Raw genomic sequence first — 21,291 nt, forward strand, 5'->3', positions numbered from 1 at the left:
AGAAATAACTAACTAGACGCATGGAGGGTTTCTTGGCTTGTCCCCAAAGGAGAACTCTTTTTGGTTCCTGGTAGAACCCAACATATAAAGGGTTATAGCTTGAACTGTTTATGAAAGGTTCCACCCAGGACCTCCTATGATACACCTCACCTACTTACAGTAATGCACCAAAATTTGTATGCATCCCACCTAATCATGAGCCAATAATTCGGGTATAACCCACGTATTTGGGATGACTGTGATCACGTGACCAATTCGCTGACAGAGGTAGAGAAGGAAGTAGTCCGCTAAGGATGCAGGTTGTGGTGGTCGGGTCAAAAAACACAGGACTTTCCCCAGGAGACCAGTGTTTGGAACCAGGTCAACTTTGAGTCATTTTTAAGTACATCATTACTTTTTAATTAGTTCTTTTTTCTGCGTATATTTAATAACATAAATAGAAAGATGCCCAACTGTGTTTCTTTTGGTTGGTGGTTCTGGGTAGAAACTCAGCCTGTCAGAAACCCTTGTTTCTAAGAGTGTACAGAGAAGTTAAGAAAAACTTGTGTTTTTTTTTTTCTTATTTCAGCCTTGGAGGATGAATTGGACTTCGCCCTTGGGAAACAAACTCCTGCCTTTCTCAGGAAATGTGTCTGTTACATTCGCAAGATCTCCAACTTCGACCGCTTCGCCAAAATCCCCGAGATGACCCGATACATGGACATCGTGGTGAGCGGCGACCGCATCATGCGCAACCAGGAAGCCTACGAGCGCCTTCTGAAGGTGCGGGACGAATTCATCCCCACAGTTGTTGCTGCCTCCAACCTCCGTGTCTACTCTTCGGTCACGCACTGCGACATGAAGCTCGGCTACTCCCAGGAAGTGGAGAGCCACTACGTAGAGGGTCTGTGTAAACAGTTCTACGAGGACATGGTGGATATCATCCAAGCCACGGTCCAGCAGAACTTTGACACGGAGACGGACCCGCTGTACGACGAGATCCTGCAGCACCTGTCCCTCTGTAAAAGCTACGCGGCACTCTACGAGTTCAAAGCCGAGTCATTGGATTACGTACAAGAGTACCTTATGCCGTCTAAGGGGAGCAGAATGAGCCCCATGGTGGTGTACGGGGGACCGTGCACTGGGAAGACGCTGCTGCTGTCTGAGGTGGCCAAACAGGTGAGACATCATAGAGAGAATATTTAAAATCGTTGGTGTTATCTTTCTCTTTTTGTCTGATCCCCGCCCCTGCTGCTCTCACACTCTGGCCGCCTCTCGCTGTGTGTTCATGCTTGTGCTCTCCTGTCTGTCTGATCTGAGCATGTGTCCATCTTTGTACCACAGAGTATGGGGGGCGTGCAACTGTTCATCTCTGCTCATCAAACGCTTGCTTGACCATCTGTGTGTCTGCCAAAAAGACAGTCCACTGCCACGCACACGTCTCTAATTTCCCGTGAAGCCGTGCACTGTACACATCTGTACAGAGGTTTGCTTTTTAGACGTTTGTGTGCGAACACCTGTGGATATTTCCGCAAAGACATTTGTTACTTAAAGTGAGCGTGCATGTGGCTGTGTGTTTGTGTGCTGTATTCTCTGCTCACTCTCTGCCTTTGTGTGTGCCATCTGGCCACCCGGCTACATTAGGATCACACCATAGCCAAGATCACACAGCACACACCCACAGATCTACCCCTCCTGTCCAACCTTTGCAATAAACGTCACACTGATACACTCATTATTTATTGTCAGCGCCATTCATATCATCCGAGTCTGTTGTATGGTTGTATAAAATGTTACAAGCAATAAAACGATGATCAAAGCCTAAACTTCAGAGTTAAAGATTAACTCATTTTTCGTCATCTTTCTTCCAATTGTCCAGTCAGATGATGTGAGAGGCGGATCTTCTGTGGTGGTCACGACAACAAGTTTACAGTTGGTAAACAATGGAGGAGAAACTGTAGTAGTGGTTGCTGGATACCCAGAGCTATACGCCCTGACGATAGACAGCAGGTTGTCAAACTGCCTCTGAGACGTCCTAAAATATGCCTGGAAACATCCATCATGGAGGAGAAGCTCCTGGACCAACTGGTGGTACTCCCCATGACCCACCAGTTGGTCCAGGAGAAGCTCCTGGACCAACTGGTGGCAGAGTCCTGCACGGGTCCAGTTTTAAAGATCCGCCCCGACCCGACCCGGTGACGTACAAACCCGCACCCGAACCGCAAACCGCGCATCAGGCCAATTAGTACCCGGTCCAACCCGTTGAAACACGACCCGCAGCCCGACCCATAACCCGGATTTAAAGTAATCATTTTGGGTCATATTGGCTGAATATTGAACAGCATATCGCCACAGTTAAGGTGCCAGTAAGTAAACAACGACCTGAATGAAGCAGCTCTCACAATAAAAACCTGACTTCAGCTCCATCATCAACCCTCTGTGTTCTTCTCCCATACGAGTGTAAAAGCACTCGTTTGTTACGTTTAATGCTTTTAAACTTTTAATCTATGTAAAGGAACTTTACATGTGTAATAATAGACTTACTTTCTGTCCAGAGCGACGTTCAGCAGTTACGAGCCGTCACGTGTTTTTAGAATCCATCGAGGAGAGAAGTAATCCATCAGGGAAACACTTCAGAAACATTATAAAGTGATAGTTGTACGTTTTATCCACTTATTTCTCAAATACCTAAATAATTATTTACTGTTTTGGAAGCGGCGCTTGTTAGACGGTGGCAGCCATGTTGATTCTGTCGTCCAATCACAAATTGTGTTATTAGATGGTGAAACGCGTGTAAACAGCTATTTTTTCCACCCAGATCCGAACCCGGGAAAAAATGTTTTTTTAAAAACCACCCGCAAATCAGCTGTTTTTGCGGGTACCCGACCCAGTGCAGGACTCTGACTGGTGGTACTCCCCATGATCCACCCTCTTTTTTAGAGTCTCATGTACCCACACAGATCTCCTTTTATCTGTCCCCTCTCATGTACCCACACAGATCTCCTTTTATCTGTCCCCAACAAACTATCTGCTGACAGCCTCTCACCCTCAGCCAGAGCTACAGCAAGTACACTCTGCCTTTTTAGTTATTTGACAGTAATTAGTATCTAGTTCCTGTAGATAAACGGAGATCTGTGTGGGTACATGAGACCCTAAAATAGAGAGTGGGTCATGGGGAGTACCACCAGTTGGTCCAGGAGCTTTTCCTCCATGATGGCTGTTTCCAGGCATATTTTAGGATGACTCAGGAGCAGTTTGACAACCTGCTGTCTATCATCTGGGTATCCAGCAACCACTACGACCAGTTTCTCCTCCATTGTTTACCAAACGGTAAACTTGTTGTTGTGACCACCACAGAAGGCCAGCCGCCTCTGAAATCATCCAAGTGGAGAATGGGGAAAAAGCAGAGATAACGTGGGGCGCTCTTCCTCTCTGAGTTGAAATTTTTTCAACTCGAGGAGTTCAGAACGCTCCAGCAAAAACGTCAGGCACCATCGAGTGCAGAAATGTGAGGCGAGTAGCAACACAGAAAGTGCAAGCAAAAAGCTTCAATCTCATTAAAAACGATTACAGAAAGTGTCATGGCCTTAAGGATGAAAAAGTAAAAGGTGATATTTAATGGCAATTCAGCAACAATCAATTTCTACAGCTGTCATCTAGTTCTGCTACAGATGGAAGTTATTGTTTCAGTGCATCGGGATCACATGTCTAGTTTCCATCAGGGGAGTTTACCTGTTTTCACAATCTGTCCTGATTTTTGTGCCACGAACGTCTTTGTTCTTTCTTGTTTTCAATACCAGGTGGATCTTTCAGAAGATTCTCTGTAACAGGCTGGTAGTCACACTGTGTTTCCTCCCGTGGAAACAAGTTTGGTTCAACAGAAAAAAAGGAAAAACAGTTTGAGAACTTCACAAAAATCCTGATATTAATTTCACCCATTTAAATTCTCACAATTAAAAACAGCCTGTTTTGGCTCAAGTAGATGAAACAATTCATCCAAATGAGTGTATGATTTATCAGATAGTATCCAGTATTTTTAAACTCTTACTGCCCACACTGATTAGCATACTGAATATTCTCACAGCTCTGCTGCACTAACACACATACAGTGTGTGAGTGGGCTGTCCAGTTCACATTAGGTCCTGTATTACATGTGAAACTGGAAACTTTAGCACTTAGTTAAAGGCTGAAAAATGACTAGATCATAAAATACTTGCTACCAGAACCTGGATGTTGATCACAGCTTTTGAATGACAGTTGTAGTTTTCGGCTAAAGTTTCTCACCACCGTATCGTCCTGTGTATTAATCTCCAGCCGTTCACCACTCACAGCAAGTTAAAACAAAACATAATAGTATGAAATCCTCTGCGGCCTCAGTGTTTGAAGGAGAGAGGGATGTTATTAGATTTAAGCGGGACTAAAAGGGGAAAATTCACAGAGTTGAAGTGGTCTGGGGCCACTGTGCCGAACAACTCTGCGCTCCAGTCCACAGGGTGTAATTCAGAGCGAACCTGTTTGGTTTTATTCATCTGAACCCCGGAGCATTTATGACTTTACTTTTGAGCCAGACCTCATCAGATCTACTGGAATACAGAGGTCCTCTGAGTGGGCCGAGTTGTCAGAGGTATGTCCAGATTACAAAGCTAAAAATGGACAAACTTATCTTTATTAAGCTTATCGTCATATCATAGTGCAGGATACAGAATGTCTTTATTCTGTTTCTAACATCTCTGACAAATAAATTAATATATCCTTTAAACTAGATTCTAAACACAAGCAAGGGAGTCCAAGTATCTCTGGGATTTGCCCAAGAGTGAGGGTAGAATGGAGTGTGAGATGGATCAGCAGTTTGACGCGACATCTTAAGTGATGCAGGCGTTGTTCTGGACAGTCGTGGTGAAGAGGGAGCTGAGTCGGAAGGCAAAGCTCTCCATCTACGTCCCAACCCTCACCTGTGGTCATGAGCTCTGGGTAGTGACTGAAAGAATAACATCGCAGATACAAGCGGCCAAAATGAGTTTCCTTCAAAAGGTGTCTGGGCTCAGCCTTAGAGATAGGGTGAGGAGCTCGGACATCTGGAGGGAGTTCGGAGTAGAGCTGCTGCTCCTTCACGTTGAAAGGACTCAGTTGAGGTGGTTCAGACATCTGATCAGGATGCCTCCTGGGCGCCTCCCATTAGAGGTGTTCCGGGCACGTCCCACTGGTAGGAGGCCCCGGGGCAGACCCAGAACACACTAGAGGGATTATATATCTCATCTGGCCTGGGAATGCCTTGGGGTCCCCAGGAGGAGCTGGGAAGTGTTGCTGGGGAGAGGGACGTCTCAGGTGCTTTGCTTGGCCTGCTGCCCTTGTGACCCGGTCCTGGATAAGCAAATGAAGATGGATAGATGGAAATGGATGAAGATGGGTGGATGGAGATGGAGGAAGTTGGGTGGATGGAGATGGATGACGATGGATGGATGGAGATTGATGAAGATGGATGGATGTGGATAAAGATGGATGGATGGATGGATGGATGGACTGGATTATTAGTGTGTGTCCTGGCTGGATTTGATGGGTAGGCTTGTGGACAAAATGCGCAAGATGTTCAAACTATCGCTGCAGATTGCGAGCAGGCATCTAGTAGAAGACTGTTTCCCTGTTGATATCTGTTTCCCCCTGCCTAAATCTGAACCAACCACAGATGGGGGGCGCTGCGAGAAGCATCATTTTAACAGTAGGGGAATGGACTTAGACTCAACATTGTTGCTTCACGGCGCTTCCCTCCACAGTAGAAAAATGAACAGATATGGGAGGAAACTAGTTAACCAGTCTCGGATGGCATCGTTCTCTCAGACAGATAAAAAATATAAATATAAAATATAAATATAAATATAAAATGCTTTAATGTAATGAAGAAGTGAACTAATGAGTGTACTGTATTTTCAACCCAGTCTCACTCCAAAGTCGTCTAAATCTGGCGCTCGGGTAGCAACTTGCGACGTCAGACAGAGATGGAAAAAGCCGTCCTTTAACATCAACATGATACGCAGCCGGTCGCCGTTAGAGTTTAACAGTGCTTGGTAGCATTAGGGGGAAACACGGCGGGACAAGAAAGAAAGTTAGGGCGGCAAAAGTCAAGAGTAGGATGGGTGGATGGGTCCGACAAACACAGTCTTTCACTCGGGAGAGTGGTGTTGCCATCCCGTAAGATTATAAAGCCAAACCCAGTTCTGTTTTCCTAAACCCAACCATGTGTGTTTGTTGTACTGACACAGTGCTTTTATTTTGAAAGAAACTGTATGTGAACAGTAAATTTCCTGTGAAAACAGAAGTGTATCTTGAAAGAAGACGATGCATGTAACAGGCAGATCTTGACACGGTGTCCCAGAACGTCAACAACCAACACACCAGGGTACCTTGCACATCGTATCTGGATGCGGAAAGTCCATGACCAAACGTTGATACGTGACAAGGTCGGAGTGAGAATGTGTTGGTACTTTCAGTATGTGCTATATAAGCTTAAAAATCCACCTTGAAAATGATTGAAAAGTGCTTGAAGTCACTTTGGAAAAGGTGTAGGAACCCTTATAAAAGTGAGAACAGGGTCTCGTGTTTGATATATAATTCAAATCAGTCCACCACGACCAGAGGAATCCAGGTCAAAGTGTCATCAAACATTTGTGGGACTCGGGGCAGAGCTGTGTGTTGCACGGTGATCTGTCTGTCAGTCGCAACCAGCTCAAAAAATTCACAGCAACTGTGTGTGTGTAAGGAAAAGTATATTTTCCCCACTTTCTTACAAAATTGGATTTGAAAATGTAAAAAGACAGATTGTTTTGTGCGTGCACGCTTTAATAAATGAGCTTAAAGGGAGAGATAATGTCAAAGGGAATTGTGAGGTATTTTATTTGGAGCTTTTATCCTCTCAGTAACTCACAGCCTCGGGCCTCAGTAGAGTTTGTGATGATAACAGGTGTATAAAGCTACAACACATTTTCATATCATCAGCCAAATAGTACACAGTTGCAGATTAAGAATAATACATATCAGATGATGAATTACACTGGTTGTTAAATAGACTGTTAGAGCATAATATACAGTGGTGTGTAATTGGTTCCTAACGGTAAAATGGCTGCTTTGGCACAGTGAGAGAATATTGCCAATGCAGGAACGAGTCATTGGAGACTCTGCTGAATTTCGGGCTCATGATAATGGCTGGCATTTACTGCACGTAAGAATAAAGTTAATTAAAGTTATGTAGACTTTCATTTATGTCTGATTGTAACGGTGGGTGTGAGGCTTGTGCATACAGATTCACAAAAGCTATGCTGAGAGAAAATGAAACCTGTACATTATGTTTTACAGCTCTGTGATCTTGCTTCCTGTTCTGCAGGTACTTTGCGCTGTACTCAATGTAACATAGATAACACATGGCATATTGTAGTTGTCTTGTAGTCTGAACCCAGGGTGGGGGAGCCCTTGTATGTGGAGTTTGCATGTTTTCCCCGTGTCAGCGTGGGTTTTCTCCAGGTACTCCAGCTTCCTCCCACAGTCCAAAGACATGCAGGTTAATTGGTGACTCTAAATTGTCCGTAGGTGTGAATGTGAGTGTGAATGGTTGTCTGTCTCTATGTGTCAGCCCTGTGATAGTCTGGTGACCTGTCCAGGGTGTACCCCGCCTCTCACCCAGTGCCAGCTGGGATAGGCTCCACCCCCTGCGACCCCTAACAGGATAAGTGGTTACGTAAAATGAATATTGTAGTAATATTTTAGTTGTAGATAATTTAAAAGGTCCAGAGTGTAAGATTTAGGGGGATTTAGTGGCATCTAGTGGTGAGGATTGCAGATTGCAACCAGCTGAAACTTTTCCCGCTCAGAATTCCTTCAGTGTTCATTGTTCAAGAGGTTTTTACCAGGAGCCGAATTATTTGTAGAGATCTCTTGCTCTCCAAAACAAACAGACCAGGTGATTAAAACTGGTAAAATCGCTGAATAAAACAGTGTCTGTTTCTCTGATGCTGTTCGCCATGTTGGAGATGGGCTGCTGGTGAGGCTTATCAGGGTGGGACAGACAATCAGACACAGGTGAAGACATCAAAAGAGAGAAATATACAGTATACAGAAGTATGCAGAATCTGAATCTCACTCTGAGTTACTGTTGTTGTTCACAAACTAAAGAAATGAGAAATACTTTTAGTTTTTACTGAGTATTTGAAGCCAAACTGTTAGGTTGGCCGACTCAAGTCATCACTGCTGCACTGTTGTGTTTTTCAAGTTTTCCAAATATCTTAGTGTTGTGATCATTTTATTTCTAGTGTTACAGCGTTAGGTGGGAAATGCGTGCGTGTCCCTAATGAGATCGACCACGTATATTATCCCTGCACGATCTAATCTGTAACATTTCATTTATATACTGTCATCAGTGTTTGGAGAATATTTCTCCGACCTCTTCATGTTTCCACCATTTTCTCCTTTGATTAAGGAACTCTGAAGCATCTTAAAAGTCCTCCTGCTCCTAACAGGTTTTCACCTTCGGAGCTCTTTTCAGGGCTAAGACACTTAGTGAACAGCTTTCTAAGAAAACGTCACAACTCTAAGAATTTTCTTAGAATTTCGTCACTAGAAGCAACTCTTTGTACAAGGAAGCTTTGTCAAACACGGCCCCAGATGTTTAAGAGGTTTTTACTGGGAGATGAATTATCAACAGAGGTCTCTTTCTGCAAACTTTCTTAGAAATACTGCAGCCTATAACTAAGCTACATAATGATATTTTACAGTCTGCTGATAGTTGTTGCATCCGCACAGATGGAAGAACATCATGGCTCGGTGACGAAATTACAAAATAGATGTTATGACTGGGTGCACTGAATGCAGAAAACCTAGTTAACACTGGTGCAATCATGTGACAGATGTAAGAAAAGCTAAGCCTGTTGCTGTGCAGTGACTCAGTGTTGAATAAAAAGGTTGTTAGAGACAATACCCGCCAGTGATCAACATAAGGCAAGTAAGCCAACAAACACTGAGATGCTGAATGACTTTTGTTTGAATGTCCAATAAAGACATCCTGTTTTGGTTCGAAAACAGTTACGAAATGAAAGTGTTGGCGTTTGTGACGTTATTTGGCCGTCAGCTGGCCGTCCTTCCTATGACGTTGACATGAACAAATGATAAACAGTGACACACTCGTGACATTATCCCCCGGTCTCCTGGATGGAAGTCCTGTGTTTGACCCATATATCCACCACAACTTCCTCTCCATGTGGACTCTGTCACTCTTTTACAAACTTTTACAAACACAACAGACTTTAAAGCTCTCCAAAACAAACAGACTTGGTGATTTAACCCGGGAAAAAACATTAAATAAAGTAGTTTCACGGTACAAGTCAGTGTTTTTCCGACTTCTAACTACAGTGGCCAACACAAAAATATGAATGGCCCTATCTAGAGCCAGTGTTTGGTTTATGCGTTCTGGGCGACTGTAGATATGTGACGAACTCCATAGACAAGGACCTGCTCCCTATGTAGATATAATGGCTCATTGTACGGTAACAAAAACACAACTACTCTTACTTTAAGGTGGAAAGAAAACACACTTATTATATTATATTGCATTTCTGCCAATAGATCCCCCCTTGATCATACTCTTATCTGATCACTTAATAAGTAAGAGGTATTACAAATTCATTCAATGTAAGCGTTCAACACTTATTTCGGTCGGTATGTCAACAGCAATGAGGTCCAACTGCTCGACGGTAATTGTTTTCAGCACACTAATCACCTTAAAATAAGACTAGTTGGGTTTTTGTTACCTTAGAATAAGAATGTCTACATAGGGAGTGGGTCCTCATCTACAGAGTCCGCCATGTTTCTACAGTAGTTAGGTACACCGATACACTAACAACAAACATACTTATTATCCTCCATTTCTGCCAATATATCCCCCTAAATCCAACACATTGGACCTTTAAATCTACTGACAGAAACGATGCCTCTGTCTTTCTCTTCCCATCTCTCACACATACACACACAGCTGAATGTGGAGCAGGCGTCATCACTATTGGCCTAAAAGTGTCAAATAACATCTTAATGTCTCACGAAATCTCAGCTGGGCCATTTAATGAATTCATGAATGAAATTATAATATCAATGAAGCCTCAGAAATTGGAGTCGTGCTCATTCATAGAACGTCTCTCATGATGAGAAAAAACTATTCACTTATGAATTAAATCTGTGTATTAATTACTTTAAGAATGTTTGAAGGCATTAAAAATGAACATTACTTAGTTTAACACATTTTTCTGTGCCTAATAAAAGTTAGCACACATACACTGCCATGAGGTAAAATGTCTTAAACCTCTTCTTGCTGTGTATTGGAGTCAGGCTTTCAAGAGAGCATGGATAACTTTCACTTTCAGTTCAGTTTTAAACATTTTAGCGAAAAGTTTTCTTCATGAATTCAAGGTAACATGACTAATTGATATACAGATGGTCATTTTGTGTGAGAAGTATTCCTTTGAAACACTCTTACATTTGAAAAATGCCCTCTATGAATCCTAACAAACATCTCTCTGTGTTGTTTTTCAGGCCTACACGTGGCTGCAGAAAGAGATGGGCCCTGAAACCGATCCAGTGGTCATCGTCCGTTTCATTGGCTCCAGCCAGCTCTCCACAGACCTACGCAGCCTCCTCCAGAGCATTTGTGAACAGATTGCAATAAACTACCGCTGCCTGATTCACTTTTTGCCTAACAAGATCCAGGAGATGAGGGAGCTCCTGATCAACCTTCTAGGGGAATCTTCATTCCACAGACCCTTGGTCATCGTCCTGGATGCCCTGGAGCAGCTCGCAGATGGCGACGAAGTTCGCAAGCTGTGGTGGCTCCCCGTACATCTGCCTCGGACAGTCCGCATTGTAGTCTCAACGTTGCCCAATAAACATGGCATCCTGCAAAAGCTCCGACAACTCATCCATGATGAGGGGTATTATGTGGAACTATGCCAGAGGGACCGCAAGGTCTGCAGCCAAACATTAAAACAGCAGCTGCTGGGGGTGAAGAGAAAGGTCACTTCAGGCCAGCAGATCTATGTCAATGAGGCGCTTGCCAAGTGTACATTGCCAATGTTTGTCAACCTCATCTACAGAGAAGTAGTTCATTGGAGGTCTCACAAAGATGTGGACGACAGGTCCCTGTGCTCCACAGTGCATGAGAGCATAGAACAGCTCTTCTACTCGGTGGAGAACAAGTTGGGCCAACGGTTTGTCTTTAGAGCATTAGGGTACATCACCATGGCCAAGGCTGGGCTAACTGAGGTGGAGCTGGAAGATATTCTGTCCCTTGATAATATCGTTCTTGGGGATGTCATTGTGGCAACATATCTCAAAAACCCCTTGAGAATCTCTTATGATTTGGTTGCAAGGCTCAAAGAGGAGCTGGACGGTTATCTGGTGGAACGACAGGTACGTAACGTCACCTTGATGGTTTGGGCCAACAGACACCTGCATCTCATTGCCCAGAAGCTGTATCTTAGCAACGAGGAGGATGTCCATCAAATGCACAGCCTCCTAGCAGAGTACTTCCTGGGGGCATGGTCAGGAGGCAGAAAGAAGATCTTCACTTATGATAACAACCATTTCACTTCCCTGAATATATCTCATCACAAAAACCCCCACCATCAGCAGGCCCATGAAAAAGCATCCTCTGACAAGTACTCTTATGACAGACAGACTCCAGAGCAGCCTTGGGTGTTCCAGTGTAATCTTTTGGAACCTGACATCTTCTTTGTCAACCATAGGAAGATGACAGAGCTGGTGTACCACCTAACCAGGAGTGGGCGCACTGATGACCTCATGTTTGGCGTCATCATGAACTTCAGCTGGCTGTACACAATGATCAAGATTGGCCAGTTTGAAAAGGCTTTAACAGACATTGACCTAGCTTACAGCTACACCCAAGAAAAAGAGTTGAAGTTCCTGGCCACCACTCTCCGTAGCATCAAGGTAAAAGTGCTGAAGAACCCAGCATCGCTGTCTGCAGAACTGCAACAAAGGCTTCTGCCTGTTGTCACCTCCCTCCCCAAGCTCAGACACCTCCTCCTGGAGTGTGACAAAGATGGCCCGAAGTACTGCTCCATTGTGCCTCTCCACTCCTCTATGGACGTCACCTACAGTCCAGAGAGGCTTCCTCTGTGCTCGAGCTACATGCAGATTGTGGAGATCTTGCCCACTCTTGCCCCAAACATAGTCCTTGTAGCCCTTGAAGATGGGTCTGTCAGCACCTGGGATGTTGAGAGCAGACAACTTCTAAGACAGATTGACACGGCCAGATCTGTTGTGCTGGGAATAAGACTAACCACTGATGAAAAGTATCTGGTCGTGGCCACAACCAAAAACACGCTGCTCATCTATGATAATCACAAGTCCTGCCTTTTATCCGAGGTTGAAATCAAGGGGTCCAAGCATGGTGGTGTCGCTGGTGGGGTGGCCTTCATCAATGGTTTTACGCTGTCCACCCATCATGCTTTGGCCTGGCTTGAGGCGAGTAAAGACGTCAACGTCATTGACCTACTCTACGGTTGGCCTCTCTACCAGTTCCATTGCTGGTATGAGGTGACTTGTGTCCAGTGCTCTCCAGATGGAATGTATGCCTTCTGTGGCCAGTACCTCAACACTGCATCCATCTTCCATCTGGGAAATGGGGACAAGTTGGCCACTGTGACATCAGAGTTTTCTGGGGGATTCGTCAAGTCCATTCTTGTTCTGGACACCCTTAACCAAATGGTGATGGTTGACAATGAAGGCAGTTTGTCAGTATGGAACACCAAAGAGATCACCAACCCACGTCTGATGGAGGATTACGATTGTAGAGGGGACGACAGTGAAGTGGTGGGCATTGAGTTATCCGAAGACCAACGCTCCATTCTCATTTGCAAAGCCAGAAGTATCGAGGTCCTGGACACAAAAGTATGGAAAATGGTGGAGAAGTTTAAGGCAAAACGCACTGAACGCTTTGTCGCTGCTGTTCTCTCCAAGAACGGACAAAGCATTGTTGCCTCCATGGAAAACACCTCCTCCATCTTTGTTTGGAGAAGGGACAGTGGACAGTGCATGGCCAGCCTCATTGAGATCTCAGGGGCTATTGTCAAACTCATCAAATCCGCCCACCACAACCTGCTCCTTTCTGTTGCCAGCAGTGGAGTGCTATCTGTTTGGGACATTGACATAATCACCGCAATGTCCAATATCGACAAAACAGGCAAGAAGATCCAGACCTTGCAGCTGTCTGGCAGAGAGGATTATGTGTTTACCATGGACGGTTCAGAAGCTGTCCACAAGTGGAACTTCAGCACTGGTTTTATCGAGACAGTCTTTAAGCACGAGGGCATAGTGGAGAACTGTGTCCTAACCTCCTCAGGGGATCTCATGGTGACTTCAGACGACAAGTCCAGTCAGTACATCTGGCAAACCAACACCGGAGAAAACATCTTCCGCATCAATGGACAGAGAATATCACAGCTGCTAATCACCCACAATGACCAGTTCGTGGTGTCCCTCTGTGAGCAGAACGCCTCCAGAGTCTGGAGGCTCGGGACTGGGCACAAAGTGTGCAACATCTTAGTCACCCTCCAGAACGCACTCATCACTACAGCAAACACTTTTCTCGTGGGAACCTCCAAAAACAAGCTCCTCGCCGTCAGCCTGTGGTCGGGCAGCGTATCCAAGAAATTTGTCTGTGATGATGGCATTACCATCGTCAACTTCAAGCTCATTCCTGACTGTCCCGACTGCGTGGTGTTCATCACATCCACAGAGACCGTCTTCATCTGGAGCGTGGCAGACGAGTCCGTTTGCAGGCGAGTCCAGCTGCCCACCAATTTCCTTAAAAATCTAGAGGACTTCCAGATCTCGCCCAATGGAAAACTGGGAATAGTCTCCAAGGGTGATGAAAATATTAATGTCCTCGATCTTCACAGTGGGAAGTTGAGGCTTGTCCACGCCGCCGGTATTATTTGGCGTCAGAAATTATCAAGAGATGGACGTTATCTGGTGTACGTCTGTTTCCGGAACTGTGATGAAGACGACGATGCTGGCGTTGTGTCCAATCTGATCGTGATGCGCCTCGCTGATGGCAAGAGCATTGGCACATGCTCCCTCTACAAGACGCCCACCTTCCTGTCTCTCTCCCAGCGAGCACTAAACATCATCATTGGCTTCGAGGATGGCAGCATCGGCACATACACAGTCGTGGATCGTGTGGATGCTGCCCTCAAGATAAAGATAGCCACCTCCAACAGCCGACAGATTGTCAACAATGCCTCGCAGAAGGTGCGGCCCAAATGCGGCAATCATTCCTTTAAGACCGTTGCCGACTGCATTTGGAGGGAGTCAACTGAGGTCTTCTCCAGGGACAGCCCTATAAACGTGTCTGACTCCGGTGAAGGTGAGTCGACCACGCCTACAAAAAAGACTGAACTGCTGCAGTGATAGGTGGAGACCAGAGGAGTGGGTGGAGGTAGGACAGGCAGGCGGAGCTAGGTGATGAAGTTTAGAATCTCTGGGGTTGCAGTTGATTCTTGTTTACAGCCACGTGATTCAGCTGCAGATGTCAGCCCTCTGGGTAGTTAATGGGCCGACCGTTTTAACGCTGCACTTAAATTATGTATTACTTACTTCCAACTTATGATACAGTGTCTCTTTGTTTTACACACAAGACTGTTAGATGTTTTTGAAAAGAAGAAAAATGTAAAATTCTGTGAGGTATTAGTTTGCCATTATGTGTCCTTTTGCATTTGAAGAACAAAGTTATTATTCAAATGTCTTGGTCAAACATTTCCAAAGCCATTCCAGTGATCTTAGCCACTTTCATTGTACATTATCTTTATTCAACCCAATCGCCAGAAAAAAAAAGTTGGCATCGTACATTTCTGCAAACCACAGATATGTCACATTTGTACATACATATGTAGTTGATAAGTTGAAACGTTATGTTTCACCAAGCTGTGGTTAACATGTAGTTAAGTTTAGGCACAAAAATGGCTTGGCTATGGTTAGGGAAAGATCAAGTTTTGCCTTAAAATACCTGTTTTTTGGGGCACAATCCTGACTTGAAAGGCAGTGATGTCTTGGTAGAAAACAACTGGTTTTTGTGGCACTATACCCGCTGGAAAAACAGCAATTATTCAATAAAAACACCCACGTTTTGGGGCTGAAAAGCCGCTGTAAAAAAAAAAAAAAGCCACAGATTTCTAAAAAAAAAACACCTAAGGTTGGGGGCTATGTTTAAACAATGCTGTGATTCATATGTGGTTAGATTTAGTCAAAGTAACCACTTGGTTATGGTTAAGAAAAGATTTGGCTTAAAATAGTCTCTTCTTGTGGCACTATCCCTGCTGGAAATGCAGCAATGTCTCTGTAATAAACAATCCCCTTTTGTGGCACTATGCCCAGTGGAAAAGCAGCGATGGGTTGCTGAAAAACACCCACATTTGGTGCCCAAAACCTGCTGAAAATATAGAAATAACTCGCTAAGAAATAAGTACTTTTGTTGATTGTTGGTCCTGAACAGCTGTCTGCAGCTTGGCAGGCTTATACCTACTTCTTGTGTCACTATCCTGGCTGGAAATGTAGCAATGTCTTGGTAGAAAAACAGATGCTGTTCATGGCACTATACCCAATCAAAAAAAACAGCGACAAATTTCTAAAATACAACACCCACATTTTGTGCCACAAAGCTGCTGGAAACACAGCGATGACTTGCTAAAAAAAAGTAACTGCTTTTGTTGACTTTTGGTCCCTAACAGTGGTCTGCAGCGTGGCAGGCTTATACTTGCTTTTTTGTGGCACTAGCCCCGGTGGAAAAACAGCGACAAGTCACTCAAAAGAGACCCACATTTGGTGCCTAAAAAGCTGCTTGAAAACAGCAATTAGTTTCTAAAAAGCAACTGGTTTTGCTGTTTGTTGGTCTTGAACAGTGGTCTGCATCTCACCGAGGCGACACACCATCCACCATTCCCTCCACCTCCCAGTGACAAACTCAGCTTAGTCACCACATCACTTTAGAGACGTTGATATGTATAAAACATGGAAATGTAACAATATTCGCCGTTAGCAGAGACATACAATGCCAATATTTCCTTCTGGCGTCTGGGCTGCTTTATTTTCATTGTGCACATTAAGCCATACAAGTAGATTTATGTTTGTATCAACATCAGTCGGTACTGTACAAAAAAAAGGAAGAACTATGAACATATGTACATATCCCTTTTTGGCTGCTGCAATTTGTGCAACTCCTTAAAAATGTTATGTTGTGCTTAATGCAATCAAAGTGAGTGCCTGGAATTTAAAATGTTCTTTATGTGCAGATTACAAGATTTATGAAAATGCAGGGAATTTGTAAACACAGTATACACACAGTTACATAATACTTGCATTGATGTTAAATCTAAAGGATCAGCGTGCTGAAATCAAGTCAACAACACGAGAGATCGACGGCATTGCTCTTTGTAATGATAGCTGTAGAAATTTCTCGGAACAGTTTACGTAAATTTGGTGTGAATTTACCGGCAGTTCCATCAGTGTGTGTGCCGTTTGTTTTAAGGGAAACACCACTATTGAGCATACAGTGTAGCATAGCACCATACACATTCACGCCTTAACCAGTGTACTTGCTTTAGGTTTAGTGGAGTTTGTTCAAATGTTCCAGTAGAAAAGGACAGAGTGATTAGCCCAATGTTTCACTGAAACAACTCGGCCATGTGAATATACTTAGAGGTTTAGACAGTAGGTGGATGCACTTTATGAGTGGTTTGTGAGAAATTATTTATTCATATGAAAATGTGTAGATTGTTTAACGTGTTATAGAGTTGTCTTAAAATAGGTTTTGGATTTGCCTACAAAAATACACAAGGCCATCCAGGTACTTGCAGGCTACAGCTAACTCACTTGAAATGCTACAGTCTCTTGATAGATGCCTGGCATCAGTAAAAACAAAAACAAAAAAACAATTAAGATGCCATTAGCTTAACAACTTCTAGCAGTCAGGAAATTGGAAATTTATGGGATCAAATAAGGGTCAATAAGATTTTGAGCTTGTGAAATGATGTTTAGAGTAATATGAAAACATTTGGTTGCATATCTGCTTTTGTTAACCTGTGAAAAAAAACTGCATGGAAAATTCAAGATTGTGATTGTGTAGGGGAAAATGTAGTTGTAGAAAAAAAATTGAGACTGTCAACATCAAATAAATAAATGTATAGTAATATATAAAAACACAAAATTCTAAAATTGTATCAACTGTGAGGTTACCCAGAAAAAACCTGCTTTTGTGAGAACAGATTCAAAACAGAAAACATTTCAAAGAATACTTCTCCTCCAAATGGTCATTTAGATATCAGTTACTTGCCTTGTGTTACGTTGAATTCATAAGGAAAACTGTTTTTCTCGCATGCCTCTATGGTGACCTAAGAATCCAAAAATGGAGAAAATTCTTGTTGAACTGAAGTCATTGGGGGCTGCGTTTATAGTAGAACTGTATCAAAACATCCGTTTACAAACTCACGCAATTCATTCAGTATAATCCAAGTGTCAATTATCCAGTCACAAAAACAGAATTTTACCTCACTGAACACAGGCGCTGCCTCAGTCTGTAGTTTGTGTATGACTTTGGTGAGTCCGAACTAACCCTTTAAAACACCAGAGTTACAAAATAATACCAACTAATTAACCGATTGAGGCAGCAGTAGACCAAAAGCTCCCGTGTTTTGGGAAGTAAAAATTACTTGGAATTGAAGAGAGCATAGATAACTCTCACTTATATTTCAGTTCCCCGTCAGACAGGGCTGTCTGTTCAGGAAGTACTGAGCATACGACTGGAGAAATGAGACTTGGATTGGACTGCATGAGTCCAAGGTATGGTTCGCTTCAAGTCCGCAGTGTGGTTCGCTTCAGCTGTGCACTGTGAACACTAAGGGTGCTTTCTAGGGATGTCCCGATCCGATCCTCGGATCCAATCACGTTATTTTTACAAAATCGGAATTGGTAATAAAAGATCGGAGGAATAAAAACAACAAAAATGGCCAGGTTTTTCATCTGTGTTGTTCATTGTTGCCTCTGCTTTCCAATGTATAAAGATATAGGCCTATTTTGTTTGAAGACAAGAAGAAGATATTGAATTTGTTTACATTTTGTGCTGCTGAACCACCGATAAGGTTTTTGGATACTATTGAAATAAAAAAGAAACCTTATGGGACAACTTGGATGCAGTCTTTTTTTTTCTTTCCTAATGCTTTGCAAAGTATCGGATCAGACTTGGTATCAGACTCGGTTTCAAAATAAAGGACTCGGTATCGGATCGGATGCAAAAAAAAAATGTGATCGGGACATCCTTAGTGCTTTTAGACCTAGAGTTGTCTTGGTTTGGTCCGAATCAGGGACTGGTTTTGTTATAAAGTTATATAATTGCCGAGAGTTGGTTGATGCATGCAGTATTTACAAGTGGACCAGATCACATGCCTTGTGTGAGAAAGCGGCTCTTGATTGGTCAGAATTTCCGTGCAGGAAAAATCCAGGAAGTAAACCAATCATTGAAGAAGAGTACACTTGCAAGATAAATGTGACACTTTCTAATGTCACAATGGAGGGACAACTACGCAGGTTGATTTTAGCGCTGCTCATCGTGGACTATATTGCTGTCATTGTTCATTTTAGTCAAACCATACAGTTTGAAAATGAGGCGCGGCTCCAACTAGAAACACATTCTCACTGCAAACGAACCGCACCAGAGTTCTGTTTGTAACCGGACCGAGACCACCTCTTCAAAAAGGTCTCGGTCCGGTTGTTTCGGTGCTTACCTGAGTGGGATTGCTGTGTTCCCACCTGCCCAAATGAACCACACTTTGGGGGCAAACGAACTTGAGTGCGATTGAACCGAACCAAACAGGGCAGGTGTGAAAGCACATTCAGAGGACTGAGTTTGCTTTGTTTTAAAAGGACTACATGTGAAAACACGCACCGTTTTGCAGTTTTTAAACCTGGTCGCCTATGATTTTGATTCTTCAAGAATTTTCTCAGTTTTTGGATTCTTCGTTCATCTTTGAAAAAAAAACTTCACAAATTCAGTTCAGTAATTGATATACAAATGGTCGTTTGGAGGAAGAAGGGTTCCCTTAGGTTACAAATGTAAATCTTTTGTTTTTATGGCGAAATTCATGAACAAGATATTCAATTTAAATCACTTTTTTTCATATTTTCTTGTACTTCCTGCTTCAAATCTGTACTTAGATCACACGAAAGCAGTTCTGCTTGTCTTTGAGTCACCTCACTGTTGAAACTATTTTTTGCACAAATTTATGTAGACATGCTGAAAATATTTCTACAAATACAAATCTTTTCTTACATATTCACAGTGTTTGCAAGGGTGGTGATACACAATATATATATTTACAGTATCTATTAGCCTTATGTGAGCCCATAGAAACCTGGTGACATCACAGCGGGCTGAAATCAAAGCTGTTGAGATCTGGTTTGCTGACAATCTAAAAGAAGTTATTTTTGAGTTCATCTATGAGGTTGTACCTTGCAGGTACCACGATCGCATGTCTGTAATAACCTTGCTCCGATGAGACCAATCATCTGCCAGGCATGATTGAAAACCACACACTTACACTTTGACATATACTTTTTAAGGGCTATTCCATCTTATTGTATGTTTACTAGGTTTGAACTGTTGAGACAATGGCCCTTGGATAATTTCAAAACCGGGTAGCAGCATCGAGCTTTAAAGTACTTTATTTCCCTAAAGAGTTTCTAAATTGAAAAAAGAAATATATAATATGTAATTGCCAAAGTCCCGATTATAGTTTGTGTTTCGTTTTGTCTGATTTTGTTTTTTGAGGCTTGTACTGTAATTATATTGTTACCAGATTGTTTCAGTGTTCTACTGTGATTATGTTTATGATAGAGACAATGTGCTATCTTTGCTAAAAAGTTTAAAAAGAGTCCTCTTATAATAAAATATATTGGAATGCCAGTTTAAGAGTATATTTGAATGTGTCCATATGGAAGCCAGTAAACGGTATTATTGTATGTTCAGTAACTTGAATGACTTTTAATAACTTACATGTTTGCAACTCATAGTTGACATACTGGTATAATGAATGTTTCTATGGTATTCTTTGTATCGTCAGGACTGACTTACCTGTTTAGAGATTTATATTTTCATAAATGTTGTACTTAACATTTTGTTACAGAGTTGTTTAACTGGAATTCAAACAGAAAAGAAACTTATGTCTGAAGCAATATGAAACTAGTGTGTATGCATCGTTTGTATGGAACATTTTAATGTAATAAAATGGTTCACTTTTTGCCTCCACTGCACCGCCTCGGGCTTTTCACTGTAATTAGAGGTTGCGACAACATGTTGCGATCTTGTTTCTGCTTTTAGACATGAAAGCATTTTAATCACCGCCTTTGATTTCAGGAGACAATGACTGATGTGAACAAACTCTCGTCTAACTGGCTACAATTAGTGGAGTCCTGACGCGCCGGTAGCTGTAGGTTAAGTTGCAGAGTCTGCTGTGAAACAGGTAATTCATGGGGTTTTTATTTGTTTCCCAGAGTCAGAAAACACTGACAGCCTCACACACATGCCTGTACATCTCACTTTGTGAGGACCCTCATTTACATAAAGCATTCCCAAGCACCTTACCCCAACCTTAATAATCACGACTAAATGCCTAAACCCAACTTTTAACCTAAAACTAACTGACTGATCTTGAGTCCCGCCCCCCCTTAGTTACTGTTGCTAAGTCAGACAAAAAGGGTGAAAAGGGGTTTATTAGACAGTTTTTCAGTGTCAGGAAAAAGAGTTTCAAACCTTTTTCTTTAAGGAGCCCGTTCTCAGTCACTGAGTGAACTGACAACCCCTAATATAGTGACAGATTTTATGGATATTTAGTAAAAGTAAGACTTTTTTTTTTTTTTTTTTTTTTTTTTTTTTTACATGCCGCTTTTCACAGACAAAGGTCACAAAGTGCTTAACGAGGGCAATATACAACTTGTGGTTTTCAAACTTTTTGTGCCCAACACACTAAAGAGCAAGCCAAAATCTCAAGGCACACCTGTATTTATATCTGTGCACAATAGCTTCTATAACATGAGTCAGCACTTTCATCACGACATGAGACAATGAAAATAAGAAAGACTAAGACCAGTAGCTTTCGTGATACTGTCTACTGTCTGTCGCTGGTACTTTGTCGTAATTTTCTTCGTACAATAAAGCAATCTATTGTCCCACTCATAGCTTTCTCCTTTAAGTGTTATCATCCCTCACACTAG

At 42.7% G+C, this 21,291-nt stretch overlaps 1 protein-coding gene across 3 annotated transcripts in view; it reads left to right on the forward strand.

Annotated features, from left to right (window-relative positions):
- The window catches only part of LOC126404439 (NACHT and WD repeat domain-containing protein 2), a 95,590-nt gene extending 75,070 nt beyond the window's left edge, over window positions 1-20,520 (forward strand). For 2 of the 3 annotated variants that reach the window (XM_050067657.1, XM_050067654.1), the window contains exons 7-8: window positions 569-1,158; window positions 10,546-20,314. In XM_050067657.1, coding sequence (XP_049923614.1) covers window positions 569-1,158; window positions 10,546-14,442 — 4,487 coding nt within the window. In that variant the 3' untranslated portion in view covers window positions 14,443-20,314. Of the gene's footprint in view, window positions 1-568; window positions 1,159-10,545; window positions 20,315-20,434 lie in introns of those variants that run through there. The other variant, XM_050067656.1, reaches the window with a different exon arrangement.
- The last annotated feature ends 771 nt before the right edge of the window (window positions 20,521-21,291 follow it).

The sequence above is a fragment of the Epinephelus moara genome, chromosome 17, assembly GCF_006386435.1.
Source record: "Epinephelus moara isolate mb chromosome 17, YSFRI_EMoa_1.0, whole genome shotgun sequence".
In the NCBI taxonomy this organism is placed as follows: domain Eukaryota; kingdom Metazoa; phylum Chordata; class Actinopteri; order Perciformes; family Serranidae; genus Epinephelus; species Epinephelus moara.